This window comes from Bubalus bubalis, chromosome 6, assembly GCF_019923935.1.
Source record: "Bubalus bubalis isolate 160015118507 breed Murrah chromosome 6, NDDB_SH_1, whole genome shotgun sequence".
Lineage (NCBI taxonomy): Eukaryota > Metazoa > Chordata > Mammalia > Artiodactyla > Bovidae > Bubalus > Bubalus bubalis.
This window is the reverse complement of record NC_059162.1, coordinates 112,836,692-112,860,694: the sequence shown is the minus strand read 5'-3', so window position 1 is coordinate 112,860,694 and position 24,003 is coordinate 112,836,692. Positions and strand designations below refer to the sequence as shown.

The following is a 24,003-nucleotide window of genomic DNA, read 5'->3' as shown; positions in this document are numbered from 1 at the left end:
CGCATTAAGTACAGACTTTGCTATAAGGTCTTTAGTCTGCAGATTACTGTGAAGTAGCAATGGCAACCCACTCCAGTACTCTTGCCTGGAAAATCCCATGGATGGAGGGGCCTGGTAGGCTGCAGTCCATGGGGTGGCTAGGAGTCAGACACGACTGAGCGACTTCACTTTCACTTTTCACTTTCATGCATTGGAGAAGGAAATGGCAACCCACTCCAGTGTTCTTGCCTGGAGAATCCCAGGGAAGGTAAGCCTGGTGGGCTGCCGTCTATGGGGTCGCACAGAGTTGGATACGACTGAAGCGACTTAGCAGCAGCAGCAGCAGCATATACACAGTTAAGAAAGGTCTGTCTAGTCAAAGATGTGCTTTTTCCAGTAGTGTTGAGAGTTAGACTATAAAGAAAGCTGAGCACTGAAGAATTGATGCTTTTGAACTGTGGTGTTGGAGAAGACTCTTGAGAGTTCCTTGGACAGCAAGGAGATCCAACCAGTCCATTCTAAAGGAAATCAGTCCTGAATATTCATTGGAAGGACTGATGCTGAAGCTGAAACTCCAGTACTTTGGCCACCTCATGCGAAGAGCTGACTCATCTGAAAAGACCCTGATGCTGGAAAAGATTGAAGGCAGGAGGAGAAGGGGACGACGGAGGATGAGACGGTTGGATGGCATCACTGACTCAATGGACATGAGTTTGAGTAAACTCCAGGAGTTGGTGATGGACAGGGAGGCCTGGCGTGCTGCAGTCCATGGGGTCACAAAGAGTCGGACACAACTGAGCGACTGAAATGAACTGAACTGAGCTGTAATCAGTGACCACTCTTTAAAGCATGTCAGTAACTGGCAGTACACAGCTGCTGTCCATTTCACCACATGGACAGCAAAGTGTGTAGTTTATGGTCTCCTTTTCTCCCAGTGATAAAACCAGGTGATGTTTTACCAAAAAAAAACAAACAAAAAAAAGGATAATTAGCCAACAACAGGGAAAGTGCAGGCAAGAAACATATGGAGCCGATTATTGTCGTTCAAGAGACTCAAGGTCTGCAGCCAGAGGAGCCAGTGAGCATGAACTCACAGAAGTGAGAAAAGTGGTCATGATGAAAAGTTATGAAGATAATCCCAGAGGAACTGATGCCGGCACAAAACTTTATGTTAAAGGAGCTCTTGGAGATATTTCACGAAATTGAAACTACTAAGCATAAAATACTAGAAGCTGATCCAGACTTAGTATCACTCAGGGGCAAAGAAGATGCTCACCCTGTCCTGCGAGCTGTACGAGAAGAAAGCAGGCCCTGTTTAAGCGATTCTTGATCTGTTTTTTGCAAAGGAAACATTCTAGTTCTCCATGTCTGTAGTGTTTTAAATTGGAGTGTAAATGTTAGTTTTACTATTTTTTTCATTTCAGTGTACACATATAACTGACAGTTTTAATGTTTTGACAGAAATTTTTAAAAATCACAGTGTGATCGTAATTTTTCTAATTAAGATTTCTCTGCACAGTTTCACCTTGCACAGGGGTCCTTATGGTTCTGTGCTGCTGCACAAAGGGAGGATTGCCTGTACGTGGTTTTTTGTTGCTGGGTTTTTTTTTTTTTGTCTCTTGTTTGTTTGTGTTTTTCAACTTCTTGCTAATTAACACAGTAGAGTATCTTTTATTTTTTTGTTTGTTTGCTGCCACTAACCAGCATCTTTTTATTCATAGCTGAGAACAGCTGTTTGAGGCCTATTGATAGAAATGGGAAACTGCTTTGTCCAGGTAAATCTTTTTGTTAGCCTTCAAAAGCTGACACATAATCATGCCATCTATCTTTGTCAACATGTTTACTTTAAACAGTGACTTCTAATACCTAATATTCTGAAGGTACCTTTTATAAACTGGTTTATAAACCATATTGTCATCCAGGTGTCTTCCTTATGAATTACAGAAAGTCTTACCTCAAATTTCAGTCACCTCTGTTTTCTAAAGTAAAACATCTTTCTTCTTGATTAACTGATGCTCATTTTAGTCATGGTTTTGATCTAGTTACATCTTTCCAGGTTTATTATCAAAGTTTTTGTTTTGCTAATTTTATTGTGACACCAGTTATCATTGTAACCAGAGACTTGATTCTTACCTCTGTAACGCATCTTGTCATTAGACTTAATTTACTCAAACTGTTCATGGTAGTCATCACAGCAGCTTTAAACTTGAAAGAAGCTAATCCATCATTCATGAATCAATTCACAATATTACATAATCCTTGGAACCAACAGCTTTCTGGTTTTTATTAAGTATGAATCTAGAACATTCATAGCTGCCTCTTCTTAGCACTGTTGTACAGATAACAAGAATAATGTGTTCTAGAGTGAGAAAATCTGAAATCAAACAACTAGAATATATATAATCCTTTTGCATGGAGGACAACTCAGTTTTCTTCTTTAACATTCTTGATTTTCAAAGAAAGATGATCTCAGTGTATTCTTTTGCCCAAAGAGGTAGGAATTAGTAACATTTGCCACATTATCAAAATTCTTTATAGTGCCAGACAGATGCACTCTGAAGGAAGCAGGACTGAAGATGGGGAGTTCACTGGGACTGTGTCCTGGAAAAGCACCAACTTCCTCTCAGGTAAAAGGAGGTCACCCAACAGACCAAAACCCACCTTCCCATGATCAGAAGCCCTTAATTGCAAAATTCTTTCCTTAACTACTGTAGTAACACTGTTTTTTTAAAAAATTTTTCCTTTTCCTTAGATTGTACCTTTTATCTATAGGAATATATCCATATAGTTAGTTCTCTGTGTTTAAATCAAAAATGTTACATCAAAGTATATTCATAAAATTGTTTTCCTGTGAAAATTTTGTGGTTAAGGGGGATCTTTAAAGTTGAATGGCCTCTAGTTTCAACCACCATAATTCATAAATTCTAAAATTCACCCCTTTCCTCCTACATTTTAATATCTGTGAGATTTAGTGCATCTCACAGTCAGTGGCTTCCTACAGCTCTAGCTGGTGCTGTGCTTGCTTTCTTAGTGGTACATCAAATAATAAGTAACAACCAGCAGTATTTTAGATTTAATGAAATACAGTGTACTGATTTTGAGTTTAATTACTGCCTTCCATAATAGACTCACAGCAGCTTTTTTCTTATCATTGTTCATTTTATGTATAAAATACTATCAGACTGACCTTTGCCAGAAGCCCTGCCTACTTAATAAACTTTCATTACAGTCCAGAAGGCATAGTGATGTCCTTACTGTTAGGACTCTGTATCAGGGTAAGCTGAACTCATATATCAAGATCCCCCTGGCTCCTGGATCCCTGTAATGGAACTAATCCACTTCATTAGTTTCCCAACCACCCCGCACCCTTAATTTGTTCTTCCCCAAACTCTAGCAAATAGTAGTACATGACAAGCTCAGAGAATGAGAAACATGACAAGTGAATTGCATTAGAAAGGAAAAGTAAGGCTGTAAGAAACTGAACAGACAAGAGATCAGGTTTACATTTTTTTCTTTGGGTTTCTGGGAGTTGAAGTATATGGGGCCTCTGGACAGAAAATAAGATCACAAATGAAGGACTCAGAAAAAACACAGTTAATGCTTACAGCATACAATAATTGCAAATCTCCTTGAGGAATGACTGAGAAAGAGATGGAGATCATAGTAGAATAAATATCTGTGAGAGATGTTTATTAGGAGTAAAAACATTGGTGATAAAGAATCTTACTTTTCTAGGCAGTCAAGATTATTGTTTAAATTGTAACTTTACTCAACATAAGACTTGTTTTTACATAATTTGAGATTTTTATTAATGTTTTATGATCATTGGCCTTTCTCTTTTGGAAATAAATTATATATTTATAGAATTTTAAAATTAAATTGTGTTTATACCTTTGTTTCAATCTTAGCTGTTCCTGTTTTTCGCTTTGGGGAGTGATGTTCACCCTGGGACAGAGATGGAGATCATAGTAGAGGAAACAATATCTGTGAGGGATGTAAGTTATTTTACTTTGGGAGCCAGGGTCTGGGTGTTTGGGGTAGGCAGCAGTGGTAACCTGTATTAGGCTTTTGCAATTCTAAGGCTAGGGTTTACATAATACCCTTTAAAGAATTCTGTGTACTCACTAAAGGAGTGCTTTGGTTGGCTTAAAAGTTGGTGAGCCAGCCGTGGTTTTAAAAATAAGATTTTTTTTTTTCTTTTCTGACTACTGATAATAGATGTTTATTGTAGAAATTTAGGATGTATAAAAATGGATTAAAAGAAAAAAATTATAACTCCTCATTATCTCTTATCCCATTAATATTCACATTTTGGTATATTTCCTTCTGGTGATTTTACATTATGTATACACACATAATCTGACATACACAGGTATGAATGTGTGTGTTTGTGTGTGTGTGTGTGATAAAGCAAACAGTTACATGGGTATCACTAAGAACAGGGACTTTCAGTATTGGAAAATGAACAGACAGATAACATCAATGTGGTTATAAGTAAAGCCTGCACTCCTGAATTTTAATTAGAAGAGTCAGAATGAACCTGATGTATTTTTTCTTTAAAAAATTATTTTTCTATCGCTGTCTCCTAAAACAGCTTGTAGAAACAATGAACAACCTAGTAGTAGTGGGCCCCCCAGCACCCAGACTGTGACTGCTAAATACCATTTCCAGGAAGGACTAGGGCTTCTTGGAGTAATGGCTTGTCCTGTCGCTAGGTCAGGAAAGTGTGTGAGGTACCTGGAACTCTTACCACAACAGAAGCAGTGAAGCTAGCAGAGACTTCTGAGATTAGCAAAGAGAGTCAGGAGCCAACCTGAAGATAAGTGTTTGAACCTCATTGGGAATAATAATGAAATCTGATTCACACATACATAAAATCCATGAGTTCATAATGATCTTTAAAAATATGCTGTTCATTGCTAATTAGTGAATGCCAGGGAACCATAAAGGAAAGAATCAAATATTATCCTGTTTTTCTTTTGCAAACTTTACTTCACAATAACCAAATAGATAATGAGAAGATTTTTTTAAATAGACATATCCCAGCTAATAAAATGAAGAAGAAATTTTAAACTATCACCGTTTTTCAAGTCCTAATGAATTAATGGATCTAAGCCATGATCCTGAAAAACTGCTAACAGCCCCAAAAGAGTAACACCCAGACATTTAGAGATTCAAAGCAATACCCATGCTCTTCTTGCCAAAACATAAAACAAAACTGGACCTGAGTCCAATTAACGTCTGAGTACCAGTTTGTAAGAAGTTCAGGGGACAGAGGGACCTGTTAAATGCACCTCAGACCAGCAGTCAGCACAGTGCCCAAGTGGAAAACTCTTCTTCAAGAAATCAATAGCAGGGTTAAAGGAGACTTAGGAGAAATAGCAGGCAGGCACAATGTATAGAATTCATATGGGCCTTGATTCAAACCATAGGAACTGAAATTTGAACATTGACAGGATATTCATTATTTAGGAATTCTATATCATAATTATTTACCAGTTACAGTTTTTTAAAGAATCTTCATCTTTTAGATATGAGTTCTGAATATCAATAAATGAAGTGATACCTGACATGTGCTTCAAAAAAGAATCTGCGGAGCTAGACAGGGGAAATGGGTGGGGGTACTGACAAACAAGACGGGCTGCAGCAGGAACTGAGGCTGGAGATGGGTACTTGAGGGTTCATTTTACAACCATCTGCATAAGTTTGAAATTTTCTGTGATTAAATATATTTTTAATAATATATATTTTTTACCCTTTGCTACATGCTGTAAATATTTTCCCAGTTTTTCATTTGCCTGTTAACTTTAATGAGTTTTTTGTTGGGGGTGGTTAGCTTTAAAAAAAGTTTATTACTGACTTACTGCCAGCATGAGATTCGTATCACAGGAATTAGAGTGTCCCTGACACCCTCCCTCCACTGCTGCCACCTTCACCTCTCATCCGAATGATCCCCCTGACAGGGTTTGGACTTGTGCTAAATGATTGTAGGGAGGGATATGGGCTAACTGTGGATTGGACGCTATCAAGATTTAGGGGCCATTTAGTATCTTATTTATGTTCATACGTTGGAAGTGTGAAGGGGGACTGGAGATATTGTTGGTGGAAAGGCAGCAGCTTCTCAGAGGAAAAGATGGTTAGTCCTTTGTGCCTGGGGTGTGACCTTGGGTAACTTCAGTGTTTTTTCATTTCGAGGAACATGTATGTCTGTCTTTTGTCCTGAAACCATTGTAGGCAGACTTCTTCCCCATGCCTACCCACTCCCCTCCCCAGAGCTGAAACTGCTGTCTCAGGGCTGTCAGAGGCCGCCACGTTACTGTGTCTGGTGAGCAGGTCCCAGTCATCTGCTTACTTGCTCTTTCAGCAGCGGTAACATACTTGATGACATTTGTCATTTGCCTAGAGAAGACCTCAGCTGTGTAGGTTTTCATCCCGTTTCTCAGGCCTCCCCTTCTCAGTCTGTTTTACTTTTCTCTGCCTTGTGAGCACCTCATGCTCAATTCATAGATGCCTACTCATATATCCAGCTACTCCTTGGCGTCTGAATGTCATTCCAAATGATAGCACTCCCACAGTGGAGCTCCTGACCTCTCAAATGCACTTCACTCACATTTTCCTTTTCCGTTATGGTGGCTCCATTTTCCACTTGCTTAGGCCAAAACCTTTGAAATCATCTTTGATTCTTTTCTTTCTTTATTCATTACCAGTTTTTCAAGAAATCCTTTTGGTTCTACCATCAGGATTTATCTGGGATCTGACCACATCTCATTCCCTCACTGCTTTCACCACCTTTACCCCTCATCTGGATTATTCCAGCAGCTTCCTAACTGACCTCTTTGCTTCTAACCTGGCACCTCCTAGGGTACATTCTTACAAAGAAATAGAGCAATCCTTTAAAGTTAAGGTCAGTCAGTCCTCTACACACCACCCTCCTCTGCTTTCCCATCTCACTTGGAATGAGAGCGGAGCCCCTGAGTGACCTTAAGGCCCTTGTGATCTGGCCCTTTGGTATCTTTAAAAAAAAACAAACAGAACTTGTAACTATTACTCTCACTTGCTCTACTGCAGCCACATTGGTTTCTGTGCTGTTCTTCAGACAGGCCTTTATACTGGTAGTTTCTTCTGTCAGAAACAGTTAAATGCTTAATTAAATAATAGAGGCCTTTGAGACTGTGGTTTTCTTTGAATCCAGTTTTCTTTGGCTCCATTCTATGTTGTTCCCGTCGTCATTTTCTAAACAATCTTTAATTCTATAGTTGCTTTTATCTTTAATCATACAGGTAATTGTGGATTTAGTCTTACTTTTTAAACTTCACAGGTGACTAAAAGTCCTCCTTAGTTACCACCCTTTCCTCAGAAGTCACTTTTGTCACTGGATAATGTAATCCCATCCACATCAATAGTGTATCCTCCCACACCTTTGCTGTGTGTGTACCAATGTGTAGTATGTATGTACATGTAGAAATAAGAGCTTGACTTGGTTTCTTTTAAAATCATAAATGGAATCCTAGAACTTCATTTCACTTAAAATATTTTCAACATCTTTTAAGGCCAGTAAATATAAACCTCTTTTAGCCTTTATTTGTTTTAAGACCTTTTCTAGTTTATGTAAACGTTCCCCTGTCAATCCAGGGCTGTCTGGATTGTTTGCCATTTTCCTGTAAGCCAAGCAGGGCGGCAGTCATCATCCCTAGCCCTCTCCCTTCTGCTTGGTTATAGCATAAATCAAATTTTACTTACTCTTTGCCCTAAATTTATTTAAGAATATTTTTCAGCTCAAGAAGTTGGGAGTTTTTAATGACTGTTGTTGTTTTGCTCCAATGTCTGTTCATTGTGTATCATTCACTGAATTGTGCTGTGAGCTCATAGCATGCGCAGTTTTCCCCTTGTGAGTTGGTATATGATCAGTTGCTTCTTGGATAAATAAAAGCTAATCTCCTTTTATGAGAATCAGAGTTTACTTATCTGTGCATGCTAAGTACTTCAGTCATGTCTGCCTCTTTGCAATCCTGTGAACTGTAGCACGCCAGGCTTCTCTGCTCATGGAATTTTCCAGGCAAGAATACTGGAGTGGGTTGCCACTTCCTCCTTGAGGGGATCTTCCTGGCCCAGGGATGGAACCCACGTTTCATAGGTCTCCTGCATTGGCAGGCGGGTTCTTTACCTGGGAAGTTGCTGGGAGCCAGCACGGGAGATCCCACCCATGACAAGGTCATGTGGAAGAGCCATGATGAGCAAGGCGGATCATGACTCGAGGGACCCCCTGGATCTGCTCGAGCATCTACCCCAAAACTAGAATCTGTCTGTCTTACTATTTTGTACCTTTCACCAACTCTTCTGACATTAACGGGGGCTATCCCCGACCACCTTTCTCTGGAAAAAGTCAACTTAGGGCTTTAGTTAATAAGTCTCTTGGGCATGATAGGAGTGTTTCAATTCAGACCCCTCTGATGGCTTTCTAGCTTGCCTGACAGGTTTATCCAGACTCTTGCAGCTACGCATGTGATTGTTCACAGCCTCCCAACCATTAGAGACATGGGAAGCCTAAAACATTCTAAAAATATAGAGCCTTTCAAAGAGTTAAAAACTATTAGAGTAGTGCTGGTGTAGGATTTCATTGTTGAGCCAATGCTTGCTGCCAAGTGCCCATATCCCTTATCCATTGTGCACCTGGGAGTGCATTGGTTAACATAGTTGGAATGTAAGAAAAACAAGTAGTAGCCTTGGAATTAACCACATCAGACCTTTGAGCTAATTGGTTCTTTCTTTGTTGTAACTCACTGCACCTTTGCTCTGTGAGAATGTAACTCTGTTTAGCACTTTCTGAGGCTGACATAGATTAGAAATACAAAGAAAAAACACTTCAAAGGAAAATAAGTTTTCTGGTTTAGCAGCCTTTATCAAAAAAGGGTCATAAAATGTCCACAGGCCTCCAAGGCCAGAAGATAATGTACACAACATTGTTTATGGGAAAGGTATGCAGAAAAAATCCTGGCTTCAATAAAGACAAAACAGATGTAATGTTTGGGCTGACTCTGCATGACTTTGCATCTTTCATTTCCCTCTATGTACAAGTCAAGGTATATAAGTTCCTTTTGAAAATAAAGTTATGGGCCTTGCTCACCGAAGCTTGGTCTCCCTGTGTCATTCTCTCTTTCCTTTTCTTTCTTTCTCTCTCTCTCCTTCTTTCAGGATGACTCCTTGGGGCACAGGAGCTCTCTGAATTCACTTTTTTGCCTGGGCTTCTAAGACCCGATCGGGAAGGCGCCCTGCGTCTTCATCGGGGAGAGGGCGTCCTGCGTCCTCACCCCACCAAGAGGGCGCCTGCGGCCTCCATGAATGGAGCAAGTTCTATGTAAACCAAGGAAGATCAAGCCTCTTTCTCTCCCCTTTTACTTTCCTTATTGCCGATGCCGTCATCCTGAGGGTACCCCTGGATCCTGCTGGGGCTGGACCCCAGCAGGAAGTCATGGTGAAAGCAACGTAATTAATCATATCTGGTCAGAAATACACTGTTAGTCCTCATAAGAAAATCATACTGCAGACCTGGAAGTGGATGAACATATAGGTTCTGGATGTGAACACTGAAAGCTTTTTTTTTCCTGCTGAGTTTGCACCTCCTTAGCCCTTAAGGAGTTCTTACCTAACCAGTTAACCATGTATGTCTTTATCTATTTGAGAGTTGTTAAATATAATCAGACTCGGTCCCAGGGTCAAAATAAAGGTGTTTCTCATACTGTAACTCAGAAACAGAACTACAAATGAACATAATTTTTTTTCTTAACAGTGTCTGAAGATAATGCTGGACAAATGTGGCCTCACAGGTGGGTTACAGACTATGATGATGCATAAGCTTGTCCCCGTACTTTACTTATAATGCATTTTATATAAGCCTAATGAAAACTTTTCAAACTTGTTTTTCTCCAGGGTTGTCAGCTATGCACATAATTCTCCTGATTCTTCTTTGCAGGCTAAAAGAAAACTAAGTGTAGGTTAGCCTCCTTCTAAGGAAGGAGCCTAGATAGGATCCAGCAGAAATACAGAAGAGATAAGGTTAAGATTTAGACCCGCTGGAATTTCCTAGATCCTTTACTGATTTTTTTTTAACCTCATTAATTCAGCATTTCAGTATGTTGTGTTTGATGCCAGTATTTCTGTGTAAAGAAGGAAATATGAATGAAAAAATAAACCCAGGATATCTTGAAGTGGCTACCCAGGTGGAGCCATGTGAGCGAGCTTGAGGTGGCATCAAGCTGGTTTTAGTAGACTGAATGCTTGCCCTTCTCTGCACCAGAGTAGAAGCCTGGGGCTCCATCACCTGGCAGGGATGTTTGCTTGTTCAGGCTCAGGGCACTCTTCTAGGAACTTACTGCAGTATCTTGTTTCATCTCCACACTAGTCCTCCCAGCAGGGATCCTCACTTGTTCCAATTTCTCAGATGCAGAGAATGGCTAAACAGCTCACCCAGAGTTATACCACAAGTAGCTAGGTTGCTCTGATTTCACAACTTTTGATTCCTTTCTGCCATGCTGTGCTGTGACGTAATGGTGTTCACTCTTAATTTACTGGTATTGTTTTTTTAAACATACTTAGATTAAGTTAAATATCGATACAACTTACTGCATTTAAAGAGACTTCCCAGTTGGTGCTAGTGGTAAAAAATCCGCCTGCTAATGCAGGTAGACCAAGAGACACAGGTTCAATCCCTGGGTTGGGAAAATCCCCTGGAGGAGAGCATGGCAACCCACTCCAGTATTTTTGCCTGGAAAACCCCATGGACAAAGGAGCCTGGCCAGCTGCAGTTCATAGGATCGCACAGAGTCAGACACCAATGAAGTGGCACCTGTGCTGCATTTAAAACTAGAAATAATGACAAAAGAGGGTCTACAGCGAAAGTGTTAGTTGCTCAGTTGTGTCCAACTCTTTGTGACCCCATGGACTATAACCCACCAGGCTCCTCTGTTCATGGAATTTTCCAGGCAAGAATACTGGAGTGGGTTGCCATCCTCTTCTCCAGGAGACCTTCCCAACCCAGGGATCGAACCCAGGTCTCCCACATTGCAGGCAGATTCTTTACCGTCTGAGCCACAAGAGGGGGATTCAAAACCTGTTGCCTGTGCAGGATAAATATTAGATCTGTGTTTATTTCCTGGTCTGGATCTTCTTTTGGTGAGTGGGGGAGTTGACTGTTATAAAACATCACTAATTTTTTAGTAACCAAGATTTTCAACTTTTACTCAGCTCCCTGTCCTCAAAAAAAAAAATTATCTTCCCATTTTGTCAGTGTAATAAACATGCTGAAAATCTGAAATCTAATTAACATTCGTAAATGTTCTTTTATACCCAATTCATTAAACTGCTGTGCTGAACGCAGTTTTTTGTTAGGTTAACTGCTGATTGACAGGAACAGTTTTGTTGTACATGTTACCAGTTGCTGAGTAATGTTAGCATGTATTTACGTCCAAGACAACTTTGTGATTTTAGAAGGGATTCTATGCTTGTATGTATGTCTGTTTACACTTAACGAGTGATGTAGACATGCATATGTACATGTAAATAATAAAGGTATAAATACATGCTGCATACTAGTACCAAGTATTTTTATTTGCAGGCATATAGTACTTGGTGGAATAGACAGAAGATTCACCAAGTTGGGGCAGCAAGTTAATTTTTTTCATGCTCTGAAGAGATGATTTACTTTTAAAATTAGTCAACAATTATTAGATTATATCCCATTTGATATTCATTTATCCAGAAGGGTCATTCCTGGAAAACTCATAAACCATATTATTCTGACTTTTTTTTCCCATCCTGATTTTGATTCCTTCCTAGGAGAAACATGGCATTTACGAAAAATGGATTGGTGCTTTGAAGCTGGGGAGCCTTTATGTGAAGAAGTAAGATTATTTCTATACATTTCATTTGTAAAGTGATTGTTTTGCGTTTTCCTAAGGATATCACCCTACTCATGTGAATAAATTCTAGAGAAAGCTTACTTTTTTTAGGATACAAGAATCCATATGTGGATCTACTTTCATTTCTTCTCACTGTAGTTTTTTCAGGGTCAGAGGGAAAGTTTCAACTAAGTGGGAACATACCTAACATATATATTGAGTCCTCTTTTGATGAGAGAATATGTCTCTAGTGGTAGTTCTTCATTAAGAGGCAGAGAACTACAGAGAACAAAGGACATTTAAACCAGTGAAGAATTTGAAGATATGCTCTAAATTTTGAAACCTGAATGTTTTAATCTCAGAGTTTCTTTGCAAGTTGATGATGGCAGAATTCATCTTAGCAGCCAATCACTTAGGCTGTGCTTCAAGCTGCATCTCTAAATTCCGCCAGACACTTAGGACAAGACGTAGGAGCAAAGTTATTATAGGATGGTTGGAGTCTGGTTACTCTTCTTCCTCTTGTTTTAGATTTTTATAGAAGTATAGTTGATTTAGAGTATTAGTTTTAGGTGTACAACACAGTGATTCAGTTAAAAAAAAAATATATATATATATAGTCTATTTCAGATTCTTTATCATTTGCTGGAGCGGGTTGCCATGCTCTCTGTTCCAGGAGATCTTCCTGACCTAGAGATTGAACCCCTGTCTCTTATGTCTCCTGCGTTGGCAGACGGGTTCTTTACCACTAGCACCACCTGGGAAGCCCTCTTTGCTGTTACAGATTATTATAAGATATTGAGTATAATTCCCTTGGCTATACAGTAGGTCCTTGTTGGTTATATATTTTATACATAGTAATGTGTATATGTTAATCTCAACATCCTAATTTATCCCTCTTCCACTTTCCCCTTTGGTAAACATAAATTTGCTTTCTTTGTATGTGAGTCTATTCTGTTTTGTAAATAAGTTCGTTTGTACCATTTTTTTTCATGTAAGCAATGTGTATTTGTCTTTTTATCTTAGTATGATAATCTCTTAAATCCATCCATGTTGCTGCAAATAGCATTATTTCATTCTTATTTTTCAGACTGAGTAATATTCCATTGTGCGTGTGTGTGCCACATCTTCCTTATATGTTCATATGTCGATGGACACTCAGGTGGCTTCCATGTCTTGGCTTTTGTAAATAGTGCCACTGTGAACATTGGGGTGCATGGATCTTTGCAGATTAGAGTTTTCTCTGGATATATGCCCAGGAGTGGAATTACTATATGGTAACTCCAGTACTTTGGCCACCTCATGCAAAGAGTTGACTCATTGGAAAAGACTCTGATGCTGGGAGGGATTGGGGGCAGGAGGAGAAGGGGACGACAGAGGATGAGATGGCTGGATGGCATCACTGACTCGATGGACGTGAGTCTGAGTGAACTCCGGGAGTTGGTGATGGACAGGGAGGCCTGGCGTGCTGCGATTCATGGGGTCACAAAGAGTCGGACATGACTGAGCGACTGAGCTGAACTCTTATTTTTAGTTTTTTTAAGGACCCTCCCTACTGTTCTCCATAGTGACTGTACCAATTTACAGTCCCCCCCAACAGTTTAGGAGGGTTCCCTTTTCTCCACACCTTCTCTAGCATATATTATTTGTAGACTTTTTTGATGGCCCCTCTGACTGGTGTGAGGGGATTCCCCATTGTAGTTTTGCTTTGCATTTCTCTAGTAATCAGTGATGTTGAGTGTCTTTTCATGCTGGTTAATCTCCTTATTGCCACTCCAAGTAGCATCAGGCCTCACAGTCCAGATCTGTGGCCTCAGATGGTTGTGCTCAGTACAACCCTTTCCCCCAGGCTTTATGTGCCTGCTTTCTGTTCAGTGAGAGTCTGGCATAAGACATCAGCAGAGGCTGATTTAAAGCAGGGCTTTCCAGGGAAAGGTCTTTGCTGTGTAACAGCCAATAGAGAGGCCCCTATGAGTCCTGGCCAGGAATTTGACAGCCTAGAGTAAGAAGTGGACCTCAAAGAATTGTCAGGACATAAAGTTTGGATGGAGAAGGCAATGGCAACCCACTCCAGTACTCTTGCCTGGAAAATCCCATGGACGGAGGAGCCTGGTAGGCTGCAGCCATGGGGTCGCGAAGAGTCAGACACGACTGAGCGACTTCACTTTCACTTTTCACTTTCATGCATTGGAGGAGGAAATGGCAACCCACTCCAGTGTTCTTGCCTGGAGAATCCCAGGGACGGGGGAGCCACCAGGCTGCTGGTGGACTGCGGTCTTTGGGGTCGCACAGAGTCGCACACGACTGAAGCAGCTTAGCAGCAAAGTTTGGATGTCAGAAGAGTTTATCTAGTCAAATATCTGCCTCATTGTCTTCTCTTACTAATTCTCAAACCAGTATCAAACAGTTCCTCTAAAAGCAAACTCATTACCTTCAGAACTGGCTCCACTTCACAGAGTTGCTGTTAGTCTTTCTCATCCTAACCTTTTCCAGCCCCACATGTGGCTTACCCTGCTTACCTGACGTGGGTCATGTTTGCTCCTGGCCTTCAGAGACCTGTCAGTCTTTACACTCTTTTTCAACCAATTCCATTGCTGGCCTCTTAGTTCAAACCCTGATTTTTGGTCTTTTGTTTCATTTTGGTGTTTTTTGCCTCTTGCCTGAGTTGCTACAGCTGGCGTCCCTAAGCCCAGGTATTCATTCCCCACTTCGTATCAATATGTCACAGGTCTGACAACTTAGGGTAATCTTTAAAAATCCTCTTCACAGAAATCTTGAGTGGCTTTTTAAAAGCAACTGAAAACTCCTTTTTTTTTTGTTCCTTACCTCTTTGACCTGTGATCTGTTTCCCACCCAGTTTTCTTTCCTGTTACTCACCAGCGGATACCTCCCACTCTAGTTAACCTAGTCTCTTAGCTCTTCCCCTTTATGTAAATCATATATGCACATCATACTGACCCTTGACTTAACGTTGACTTTGCCTTGTTCTTCTTCTTCTTTTTTTGTGATAATTTTGTTTGTTTACTTTCTGGCTGTGCCGGGTCTTCGTTGCCGCGCAGGCTTGCCTTTCGCTTGTTGCATCGAGAGGAGGCTGTTCTTCGTTTTGGTGCCTGGCTTCTCTTTGCAGTGGCCTCTTTCGTTGGAGCACGGACGCTAGGGTGCATGGAACAGTAGTTGTGGCCCCTGGGCTCCGAGCACGGGCTCAGTAGCTGTGGCTCACGGGTGGCATGTGGGATCTTCCTGGATCAGGGATCAAACCTGTGTCTCCTGCATTAGCAGGTGGATTCTTTACCACTTTAACCACCAGGGAAGTCCTGCCATGTTCTTCTTTCCTTGAGAAATAACTTGTTTCCTCTGACTTTTCCAAATCCAGCTCATCTTTTAAGCTTAACTAAAATTTTATCTTCTGTAAATTAGTCTGCCATTTTTTATCTCATCCATCTTCCTTCCTTTAATCTTTTAAAGTTCTTACTTATACAGTTTTAATACGTAATGTATTTTTTTATAGTCTTAGCTTATTTCCATCTCTTCAATATCTGCTTCATTATTCATCTACTTATTTCTTGAAACGATAATAGAGGCATCAGTGTTTGTTTGTTTGTTTGTTTAAAGATTGAATGATCTCTTTATTCCTTCCAGAAGTCGTGACAAAAAAGACTTTCACTTTCTGTGTTTCTAGGATGCAAAGCTGAAAGAGCTTATGATCTGTTCTGGAGATACTTTGCTTTTAACTGAAGGAAAACTTCCTCCTCTGGTAAGACTTTGCTCCTGAGTAGACATTTTGTAAATAGCAGTTTCTGTGTTGTGATTGCAAAGATGATGTGTTGTCATCGTGTGAAAGTGGGGAAATACAATGATAACGAGTGTAGAGGACTCACCCCAGATCCCACCAGTCAGATAGCTACCATACTTTACATCTTTATATACTTCCTTCCATCAACTGTATGTACAGTTTTATTTCCTATTTTTTATATTTAATTTTTTAACTGGACCATAAAATCTAAAAACAGTCAGTATATCCAGTGTATGACTTAGCACAATTTAATTCATCTATATCTCTGTTGTTTGGAGTTCAGTTTGTTTTAAACTTTTTGTTCTTATAAATAGTAATAAATATAAATCCTTCTTAAGACAATTCTAAAGATGGAATTAAGAAGCCAAATCGTTTTCCCAAAGAGTTGAACCAAGTTTGCAGTCCTAGTGTGGCTCTGTGAGGGGGCTCGCACCACTCCTCTGCGTAGACCCTGCATATGACCACTCAGAAAGGCCAATATTTAGTAGTTGTTTTTATTAATGTGGACACATATAAAGAGGAAAATAAAATTACCCCAAATTCTAGCACTCAGACAATCATTTGCTTATGATTAGAAAATTCAGACAATGTAGAAGGCTATAGAATGATTAACAGAAGTTTCTCTTATATCTTTCTCTCCAGAAAGAGCCCAATTATTTTTCCTTTCTTGTACTTCCAAGAAAAAAATTGCACCTGTTTGTATGTTGAGTGTGAATATGTGCATAGCCTTTTCAAAGTTTACATAAAGGGGATCATACTCTATGCACTGTTTTATTCCTTGTGGTTTTTGTTTTTGTTCATTTAGTATGTCTTGAGGATCTCTTCACATCAGCACATACAGACCTACCTTTTTCTTTTTCATGACTTCAAAGAATTCTGTCGTATTTTATACCGTGCTCTTTAATTTTTGAATATAAAGGATGTAAAAAGCTGGGCCAGGAAGAGGAGGCCCCATCCCCGTGGGGTCTGTCCTCCCTCCACCGGCAGCCAGCTTCCCCCGTATCCTTCGAGAAGCGCATGCTTCGATACACACGTGTGTGTATATGGAGCATGCGTGTGCACATTCATGTGTATATACATATTTCTATTTACAGCAAAGATTATAAGTTTGACACTGTATTCTGCACCTAGCTTTCTTCGTTAATGGTTTATCCCCATATACATGCTGTATCCGTACACAAAAAATTGTCTCATTCTGTTTGATGTGTGTGGAGGCTCCCATGAGTTATTTAACCAGTACAGTTAGGTTGTTCCCAGTCTTGTGTTGATGCAAATAACACTGCCAAAAATACTGTCTTTTTGCCATTTTGCACATATGTATCCATAGGATAAATAACTGGAACTGAAATTTCTTTGTCAAAAGTTATGGCCTGCCGTAATGTACCAGTCTTCTAAAAAGGGACCTTGAGGCTGGTTCATGGTTTTTGCTGCCATAAACAATTTGCAGTGAATATCTCAGTATGCATGGGCTAGTATATCAGAAGATAAAATCCCAACCATAGAATGGCTGGATCAGAGGGTTTGGGCATTTTAAATTTTGACAACACCAAATTACTTTCCAGAAACTTGGCAGCAGTTTATACTCCTGGCACCAATTTACAAGAGTTTAGGTTTGAACTGAATGAAAAAATGGAGTTTTTTGCTCTTATTTACATTTATTTATTTATTGCATGGAAGTTGAGTATTTATTAATTGTCACCAATTTGATAAACAGAAGAATATTCAAATTTTAGCATGCATTTCTTGAAAAGTATGTATTTAAAAATACATGTCTTTTTCCCCACATTCTCATCTTCTGTTGTTGGAAATTGACCACTGTAGCATAGTTAATCTACTAAGGTTCTTTACTAACTCAAAAAAGAGGTGGGAAAGAACCAGTTAAGTTAGTAAAACTGAAATTACAGAATGTGTCTTAGGAGATGGGTTTATTTCATGTAGATGTTATATAAGAATGCACCTTAGATCAACAGATTGTTGCTTCTCTGTAGAAAGTTCCTTTAGAAAATTTTATAAATTAAAAACTGCATGTAACTGGTATATTATGCTACAGTGCTCTTCCAATGCCTGAAAGTATTTTTATAGTTTGTTCTGTCAAATGTTTTGTTAGTTTGTTTATACTTTTCACTTACCGTAGTTCCTAATTTATAGAACATTAGTCCCATTCATCCTACATACTGATTTTTATGATTTTAAACTTTTGAATGTAAAAGTGGTAAATGATAATATATGATGGTTAATACATACATCTTAAGGAAAAATCCTAAATTCAGGAACACTTTCTATACCAAGATGTTTCTCTGTGGAAGTGGAAGTTGACTTAATCTATGTGCATCAGCAGTTCGAAATCTCCATTCCTCAGGGTTTCCTGACGGTGCCCATCTGGTGGTACCAGCCTCAGGGGCCGCTGCCTCACTGGAAGGATCACCAGGACCAGACGAATTGTACCCTTTCTCAAGGCAGCGTCTGGAAAGCCAGTTCCACCCCAGGTGAGAACACAACAGAATAACAGCAGCCGGTGTGTCAGAAAGAAAAGTAAAATGACTGCTTCTGCCAAGAGGCAACAGAAATGTGTGTTTTTAAAATATACTTAAATTACAACAAAATCTATGTGTTCTGTAATTCATAGCATAATAATAATACCATCCTATTTTTATACAGTGATTTGTATGTAACCTCTATAAAATACATCTTGTTTTGTTTTTTTATTTTGGGGGGTTTTTTTTTGGCTTTACCTTTCATTTGCCATCTGTTATTTTTATTATCTTTATTATTATGGCAATGTATTCCGTTTTTTCAAGGAATTTTTATATATTATCTCTCAAGCTCCCAGTGGCAGTAGGAATAGCAGCCCCTTCGCTGTAACAGAACCGGACATTGAAGCTCCTTTGCTTTCAGTGCCAGCACAGTGTGATGAAATCGCTCAGACCCATCCTGGCGCGGTCTTATGCCCACACCGCGCCCCCTGGCGGCCCGGCTGCCAGACCCCGCTTCCTCCCCATCAAGTCCTGAGAGGCTGACTCGAAGCCTGCAGATTCCGAGTTGCTTGGATAGAATTGTACTAAGCCTGTGTGCAGTATCCCAGCACAGCCTGTACTTCAGAAATACGAGCTAAGTTCATCTAAAGCTCCTGTCAGAAGTCTCACTCTGTCCTTGCAGGTGCTCCCAGTGACGCACACGCGGAAGTTTCCCTCTGGTACTTGGGAGACCTTGAAATCTCAGAAGATGCCACCTTAGGGGAGCTGAAGTCTCAGGTCAGCCTTCCTCCTACAGCGAACCCTAGTGGTGATCTGGCTGCTTCCAGTGAGATATTAATATATTCTTCTCTTTCCTTCCCCTCGATTGCAGTCTGTTCTGACATGGCATGTGTTATATGCCATGCTCAGTGGTGAGTACCTCGCAGGCCACACACGCACACTGCTCAGGGGGCTCCCGGGCTCGCTCCGTCACCCTGTGGCTTCCTTTCTTCCCACTCTGACAGGCATGCTGTGCTTTCATTTGACTGTCTTCTCAGTGACTTGCAGCTTATGTTCATTTTGATTTTTTAGGGAAACATTTGTTGGAACATTTGTAAAGCATTCACTTTATTTACATTGTTTTTGCACCATTGTGATTCATGTGTTAAATGTGGTTAGCAAAAGCTGTGTTGTCAGTTGCCCAGGAGGTCAGAATCTCAGCTTTATGTTAGAATGTTAAACTAGATATTGTATTGTTTGCTTGGACATTAATATTCACAGACAGAGTGCTCTGTCCAAATGGAAAGGCTCGGTTGAATACAACTCAAAATGCCTAAGAAGCATCTTAACTCTCAGTGAACTAAAATGAACATCCTTCTTCCTCATAAAGGAAAAAGTGTAGGGGCATGTAAGTTAAATATCAGTCATTGATTGACTTCTCCTGTGTATCCTCACTGTCTGAAATACCTTCCTCAAAAAAAGCGAATGATCTTATTCTCTTAAGAACAAGAAGGAAGCAACTTTTTTTTTTCTTATATTGGATTAAAAGATACAAAATGACTGTTTCTAGATTAAAAAATGGATGAATATTGGCCACGTCATATAATACAACCTAAGTATACGAATAGATATCCACCTACAGGATTAGTACAGTGGTTTGGGCCTAGCAGTTGGATCCAGAGATTCTGCAGTATTTCAGAATAGAAAGTCATTTCCTTGGCAGAGCAAACACTGTTGAATGATAGTAGCACAGATGGAAATTGAAGATAAGTCCTTGCTTTTATTAGAGTGGCCTCTGCTTTTGAGTTATAGTCACATAGAAATTAAAGTTTCATTTTCTAAAACAATCATTAAGAAGGAGCTTTTGGCTCAGAAAATAGAAAAGTCACTTAGCTCTCAAGGTGATTTCAGCATAGAGGAATACAAAAGTGACTCAGGATTAATTTCATTTAAGAGAGATTCCTGTGGGTTTTGGTAGATATTATCATCACTTGAGATGCTGTCTCCCTCAGATGTCATTGCGTAGCGCTTCATTTTTTCCCTAAAGCAGTCTGTTTTTAAGAGTGCTTTTTCAGTTGTCTGTGTCTTTTCTAGGCCATGACCTTGCCCTCCTTGGAGTTTTCCATCCCATCCCCAGCCTTCCTCAGAGCCTGGACAGTGGAGAGTAAGCGCCCAGGCCGGCTCTTGCGAGGCCACCAGCAGCAGCTCAAGTAGGTTTCTTGGTGAGCACCTCACAGCCCATTCCAGGTCGTTCACATTGTCAGGTGGGCAGCGCTTGTTGTCACAGACTCGGAGACAACTTCAGTTTTTCATATTAAGTAAAAATGTAATTTTGCCTGTTTTTACTTTGCTCCAGAGACTGTGAACAGAATTTTGAGTGGTTTTTCCCCCAGCTTTATTGAGATATAATTGATATATAACATTGTATAAAGCTTCCCTGGTGGCTCAGATGGTAAAGAATTTGCCTACAATGCAGGAGACCTGGGTTAGGAACATCCCCTGGAGAAGGGAATGGCAACCCACTCCAGTATTCTTGTCTGAGGAATTCCATGGGCAGAGGAACCTGGCGGGCAACAGTCTGTGGAGTTGCAAAGAGTCGGACATGACTGAGCAGTTTTAACTCACTAACACTGTATAAGTGTATTGATTTGACAGGCATATATTGCAGAATGATTTTACCACCATAGTGTTAGCTCACACCTCCATCACATCATATAGAGTCCACATGTAAGTGATGTCATACAGCGGTGGCCCTGTCTCACTTAGCATAATGCCCTCAGTATCTATCTGTGTTATCTCAAGCCACCGAATGTCCTTTCTTAGGGCTGCATGATATTCCTTCATGTGTGTGTGTGTGTGTGTGTGTGTGTGTATGCACACACCCATAAACCACACCTTTATCCATTCTTTGAGTAAAGACACTAGGTTTTTCCATATCTTGCCTACTGCGCATAATGCTGCAATGAACCTGGGAGTGCAGATAATCTCTTCAAAATCCTGTTTTCGTTTCCTTTGGTGAGGTACCCAGCAGTGGGATTGCTGGATCATGTGATAGTTCTTTTTTTAATTTTTTGAGGCACCTCCATACTGTTTTTCCATAGTGGCTGAACCAATTTACATCCCCACCGGCCTTGACCAAGGGTTCCCTTTCCTCCACATCCTCACCGATACTTGTTCTCTCTTGTCTTTTCAATGGTAAGTGTTCTGACAGGCGTGAGATGGTATCTTGTCATGGATTTGGTTTGCGTTTCACTGATGATTAGTGATGTGGAGTACCTTTTTATGTACCTGTTGGCTATTAGTATGTCTTCTTTAAAAAGTTTCTGTTCACATCCTCTGCCATTTTTTAGTCAGATTGTTTGCTTTTTGCTATTGAGTTGTATGAGTTCTCAATATAATTTTAATACTAACCTCTCAGCTTTGCAAATACTTTCTCCTACTTCGTAGATTGCTTTTTAATTTTGTTGATGGTTTCCTTTGCTATGCAAAAGCTTTTTAGTCTGATGTAGTCCAACTTGTTTATTTTTGCTTTTAGTGTCAAATCCAAAAATAAATCATGCCAAAGCAGATATCAAGGAGCTTTACCCCACGGTTTTCTTTTGGGAATTTTGAAATTTCAGGTCTTATGTTCAAATCTTTAATCAATTTTAAGTTGATTTTTGCATATGGTGTAAGATAAGAATCTAGTTTCATTCTTTTGCATGAGACTGTCCAGTTCTGTGCCCCTCCCCCTGCCCCACCCAGCACCATTTATTGAAGAGACTCTTCCCCATTGTGGGTTCTTAGCTTCCATGTTATAAACTAACTGACCAGAATGCATGTGTCCATTTCTGGGCTCTTCTCTTGTGTTCCACTGATCTGTGTGTGTTGTTTATGCCAGTACCTCACTGTTGTGATAACTATAGGTTTATAGTAGAGTTTGAAATCAGGGGGCCTGATGCCTTCAGCTTTATTCTTCTTTCTTAGGAAAAGATTGCTTTGGCTATTTGAGGTCTTCTGTGGGTTTATAAAAATTTTAGAACTGTTTCTATTTCTAATTGCAAAATGCTGTTGAAATTCTGACAGGGATTACATTGAACTTACAGATTTGGTGGGGGGGGGTGGCAGGTAGTGTGGACGTTTGAACAATATTCTGCCAATCCATGACCATGGAATCACTCCATTTATTTGTGTCTTCAATTTCTTTCGTCAGTGTCTTGGTAGTTTTCAGTATACAGGTCTTTCACCTCCTTGGTTAAATTTATTCCTAAGTATTTTATTTTTTTTGATGCTGTTGGGATTGTTTTCTTAATTTCTCTTTCTGATAATTTATTGTCATTATATAAAATGCAACTGATTTTTGTATATTGATTTTGTGTCCGGCAACCTTAGTGAATTCATTTATTAGTGTTTTTTTAATCTCTTTAGTTATTTATTTATTTCTGGCTGTGCTGGGTCTCCATTGCTTTTTGCGCAGGCTTTCTGTAGTTGTGGCTAGTGGCTGCTCCTCCTCCTCCTTGTGGCGCAAGGGCTCCTCAGTGGGCTCACTTCTCCTGTGGACTACAGGTTCTAGAGCATGGACCCAGTAGTTGTGGCCCTCAGGCTTAGTTGCTCCACGGTATGTAGAGTCTTCCCGGACCAGGGATCAAACCTGTGTCCCCTGCATTGGCAGACAGATTCTTATCCACTAGGCCACCAGGGAAGTCCCCATTTATTTAAGAAGTTTTGTTTTTTTGGTGGAGTCTTTAGAGGTTTCTGTAAATATCATCATGCCATCCACAAACGGAGACAATTCTACTTCTTCTTTTCCAACCTGGATCCCTCTCTTTGCTAATCGCTCTGACTAGCGCTTCCGCTACCGTGTTGGATGTGAGCGGTGTGAGCGCGTCCTTGTGCTGTTCCTGATCTTAGAGGAGAAGCTTTCACTTTTCACTATTGAGTGTGTGATACTAGCTGCTGCTGCGTCGCTCAGTCGTGTCCGACTCTGTGGGACCCCATAGACGGCAGCCCGCCAGGCTCCCCGTCCCTGGGATTCTCCAGGCAAGAACACTGGAGTGGGTTGCCATTTCCTTCTCCAATGCATGAGAGTGAAAAGTGAAAGTGAAGTCGCTCAGTCGTGTCCGACTCTAGCGACCCCATGGACTGCAGCCTACCAGGCTCCCCGTCCCTGGGATTCTCCAGGCAAGAGTACTGGAGTGGGGTGCCATTGCCTTCTCCGATGATACTGGCTATGGGCTTGTCAAATAAGACCTTTATGGTATTGAATACCCAGTTTGTTGTGAATTTTTAATGTGAAAGAATGTGAATTTTGTCAAATGCTTTCTCTGCATCTGTTGAGATGTTCATGTCCTTCATTCTGTTAACGTGGTTGTATTACATCAATTGATTTGCAAATGTTGAGCCATCTTTGCATCCCTTGCATAAATCCCACATGATCATAGTGTATGATCCTTTTAATGTATTGTTGAATTTGTTTTGCTAGTATTTCTTTGTGAATTTTTGCAGCTATGTTCATCAGGGACATTGGCCTTTAATATTCTTTTCTTGTAATGTTATTGTCTGATTTTGATATCAAGGTAATTCTGGCCTCATAGAATGAGATTGGAAGTGTTCCCTCCTGGTTTTTTTTTTTTGAAAGAGTTTGGGAAGGATTGGTATTAAATCTTTTATCATCAGTAAAACCATCTGGTCCTCAACTCTTTTGTTAGGAGGTTTTTAATTGCTGATTCAATCTCCTTACTAATAATTGGTCTGTTCAGATTTTCTGTTTCTTCATGATTCAGTCTTGGTAGGTTGTATATTTCTAGGAATTTGCCATTTCTTCTCAGTTGTACAATTTGTTGGTGTATAATTTTTCATGGTAGTCTCTTAAATTTTCAGTGTTCTTATATGGTATACTATTTCACTT

The 24,003-nt window shown here is 40.1% G+C and overlaps 1 protein-coding gene across 17 annotated transcripts in view; it reads left to right on the top strand.

Annotated features, from left to right (window-relative positions):
- USP40 (ubiquitin specific peptidase 40) overlaps positions 1-24,003 on the top strand; it is an 83,880-nt gene that overhangs the window by 50,969 nt on the left and 8,908 nt on the right. For 11 of the 17 annotated variants that reach the window (XM_044945305.2, XM_044945307.2, XM_044945306.2 and 8 more), the window contains 9 exons: positions 1,701-1,754; positions 2,518-2,606; positions 3,888-3,974; positions 9,767-9,803; positions 11,812-11,876; positions 15,550-15,624; positions 18,023-18,149; positions 18,820-18,914; positions 20,211-20,326. In XM_044945305.2, the coding sequence (XP_044801240.1) occupies positions 1,701-1,754; positions 2,518-2,606; positions 3,888-3,974; positions 9,767-9,803; positions 11,812-11,876; positions 15,550-15,624; positions 18,023-18,149; positions 18,820-18,914; positions 20,211-20,326 (745 nt within the window). Of the gene's footprint in view, positions 1-1,504; positions 1,558-1,700; positions 1,755-2,517; positions 2,607-3,887; positions 3,975-9,101; positions 9,639-9,766; positions 9,804-11,811; positions 11,877-15,549; positions 15,625-18,022; positions 18,150-18,819; positions 18,915-19,008; positions 19,049-20,210; positions 20,339-24,003 lie in introns of those variants that run through there. The other 6 variants (XR_003110288.3, XR_003110289.3, XM_044945313.2 and 3 more) reach the window with 6 other exon arrangements.